The sequence below is a fragment of the Octopus bimaculoides genome, unplaced genomic scaffold (genome assembly GCF_046866305.1).
Source record: "Octopus bimaculoides isolate indiv1 unplaced genomic scaffold, ASM4686630v1 contig115, whole genome shotgun sequence".
In the NCBI taxonomy this organism is placed as follows: domain Eukaryota; kingdom Metazoa; phylum Mollusca; class Cephalopoda; order Octopoda; family Octopodidae; genus Octopus; species Octopus bimaculoides.
This window is the reverse complement of record NW_028315365.1, coordinates 110,001-113,000: the sequence shown is the minus strand read 5'-3', so window position 1 is coordinate 113,000 and position 3,000 is coordinate 110,001. Positions and strand designations below refer to the sequence as shown.

The 3,000-nt window shown below is 39.4% G+C and overlaps 1 protein-coding gene across 2 annotated transcripts in view; it reads left to right on the top strand.

The window, feature by feature from the left end:
• Window positions 1–2,140: 2,140 nt before the first annotated feature.
• Window positions 2,141–3,000, top strand: part of LOC149129204 (gamma-aminobutyric acid receptor alpha-like) — an 11,095-nt gene continuing 10,235 nt past the window's right edge. Inside the window, exons 1-2 of one of the 2 annotated variants that reach the window (XM_089346721.1) lie at window positions 2,141–2,280; window positions 2,432–2,652. In XM_089346721.1, coding sequence (XP_089202847.1) covers window positions 2,254–2,280; window positions 2,432–2,652 — 248 coding nt within the window. In that variant the 5' untranslated portion in view covers window positions 2,141–2,253. The remainder of the gene's footprint in view (window positions 2,281–2,431; window positions 2,653–3,000) is intronic. The other variant, XM_089346720.1, reaches the window with a different exon arrangement.

Below are 3,000 nucleotides of genomic sequence, written 5' to 3'. Positions count from 1 at the left end.
TTTCTTATTTATTCCATTCCATTCATATTCCTCGGATAAACATGATAGCCAGGCTCCAAGACTGAGTTACACTGGTTTAATCTCCAGCCGGAATTACTAAATTGGATATCGTAAACCTTGATGTATTTCATGTCTGAATACAAGATGAGGCAATCATCAGAATTGATGCGTGGTTTGTCTTGGCAAGTCTGGGCCTGGATAAAGTTTGACCCGGGGCTAAACACTGCTAACCATGGCATCGATGATAACAACGGAATGGAAATCAATATGAAACAAAGATAATGGAGCTTTCTTTGTTCCTCGTCAGATGATATTGTAGAAATAGCTGTCGTTATGTGTCTCGGATTACACTTGCATATCTTTTTTTTTTTTGTTTTTAAATATCAAGTTGTGTAAAAAGACAGGATGGTCACAAAAGGAATGTCTTTCATCGTTGGTTTGTCTGGATTAGATCTGTCCTGAGGCCAGAAAAACAACAACAAAGAGCACATTCGATAATGTAGTCCTAGATACATTATCTCTGAATGAAAGACTGGATGGTCACCGATGGAACATCTTTGATCACTGGTCTGTCTGGATCAGGTTTGACCTGGGGCTAAAAAACAACTAGAAAGGACACACTAGATAATGTAGTCCGAGATACACCATGTCTGAATAAAGCAGGATGGTCATAGTCGGAGCATCTCTGATCATAGTTATGTCTGAATCGGGTCTGACCTAGGGCTAAACAAAAATAACACAGAGGGACACAGTGAATGGCATTCCTGAATAAAACAGGATGGTCACGTCTGGAACAACTTTGATCATAGGCCTGCTGGATTAGGACTGACCTAGGGCTAAACAATGATAATAATAATAATAATAATGAACACATTAGACAATTTTGTCCAAGGTACACTTTGTCAAAATAAAAAGATTAAACAGGGACAGTTGGGACATCTTTAATTGTAGGTCTTTTGGATCAGGACTGACCTGGGGCTGAACAATAACAAGGATGGACACATTAGACAATGTAGTCCTTGGTACACAATGCCTATATAAAAACAAGACGGTTGTATCTAGAATATTTTTGATTATATGTCTACATGAACAGGACTGACCTGGTGTAAAACAACAACAATTTAAAATACAGTCTACTTCACACAACTTTGCTTTGTCAGCTGAGTTTAAGCCAAAAACTTTTGATTTTATTCCAAGACTTAAATAAAAGACCTGAACTGCTAAATAGCTGCAGGCATGTTTCTAAATATTTACTTTGTAATTTTCTCCCCTTTTTTTCCCTTTCTAATCACTAATTCTCCTCCTTTGATCTCCTTTCGGAAACCAGACTCTTTATCAGTAGATTTTGATCTTCCCTTGACTTCTAGCATTGTACAATTTTAATAGGTTTTGTATTTTTCTGGGGTTTTTTTCTCCCCTTTCACATCTTTGGGATATTTTTCTTTCCACCAATTAGTTAACCTGCACACCCACATTTGATCAGCTACCGTACTTTTAAGATATTCTATCATCACCATTTAATGTCAACTTTTCCATACTTGCATGAGCCAAACAAAGTTTATTGAAGCAGATTTTCTATGACTGGGTGCCCTTGCTGTCGCCAACCCTCACCTGTTTCTAAGCAAGGTAATATTTCCCCACCCCCCACCAAGACCAAACTTGAATTTCATGGAAGATTGAACATGAAGAACACTGCTTGTATAACGGTGATGCTTGTTTACAACCATCACATGATGCTGAGACAAAGGCGCGCACACTCACACATACACAGATTTGCTTTTACACACATACACACACATACACTTGTGGACTCGCATGCACATGCACACAAACACTATGCACACACACACGCACACAAACACCATGCACACACACACACACACACCCTCACATGCACACAAGCACACACCCGCATGCACTCACATACACATATGCAAACTCACACATACACATACACACACACACATATATACTCCTTCCCAGCCAGCAGCTCTTGTCAAACTGTCCAACCCATGCCAGCATGGAAGGTGGACATTAAATGATGATGATGATGATGATGATGATGACGATATATAATGATATATATTGCTAGAAAGAATCATTGAAATGAATCACTGATGCTGCAATGCGAGTCCCTTGTATGACTCCTGAATCCTGCCAAAGGTTTGCACATTTCTAAATACTTTTTTTCCATTTACTTTTGTCACTCCAGAAGGCCCCTTGATAATAAAAGCTGACATCTTGATTAGATCCATGGGTCCTGTATCAGAACGAGACATGGTAAGTTAAACAAGTTAAACAAGTTAAACAAATAGCCATGAACTCTAGCATGAAGATGATGCTTGTCTCCCATCCAATGATGTTTACCATCCCTTACAACTCTCTCTTCTTCTTCTTCTTCTTCTTCTTGATGTTTACATCGGCCGATCAGATTTATTCAATGGATTGCTACTTCCGCCAACTCTGGACCGACGAACGGCTGGCATTCAATGTTTCTCTGGCTAATGTCTCTTTGAACATCAAAATGCTGGAAAGAATTTGGTCACCCGATACCATCGTCTACAATGGACAGGAGTCTTTCCTTCACGAAATCACCATGCCCAACAAATTCTTTCGCATCAACAAAGATGGCACCATTCTTTACTCACAAAGGTATTTACCATTCCTTCTTCTTCTTCTCCTCCTCCTTCTTTACATCCTCATTTCTTCTCCTCTTCTTCATCCTTTTTCTTCTGCATCTTCTCTTCTTCCTCCTCCGTCGTGTTAATATCATCAGTACTGTTAAAAGTGGTGAGCTGGCAGAATCATTAGCACGCCGGGCAAAATGCTTAGCAGCATTTCATCCATCTCTATGTTCTGAGTTCAAATTCCACCAAGGATGACTTTGCCTTTTATCCTTTTGGGGTCAATAAATTAAGACAGAGAGAGAGAGAGAGAGAGAGAGAAAGAAAGATAGACAGATAGACAGACAAACAGACAGACAGACAGACAGATAGATAG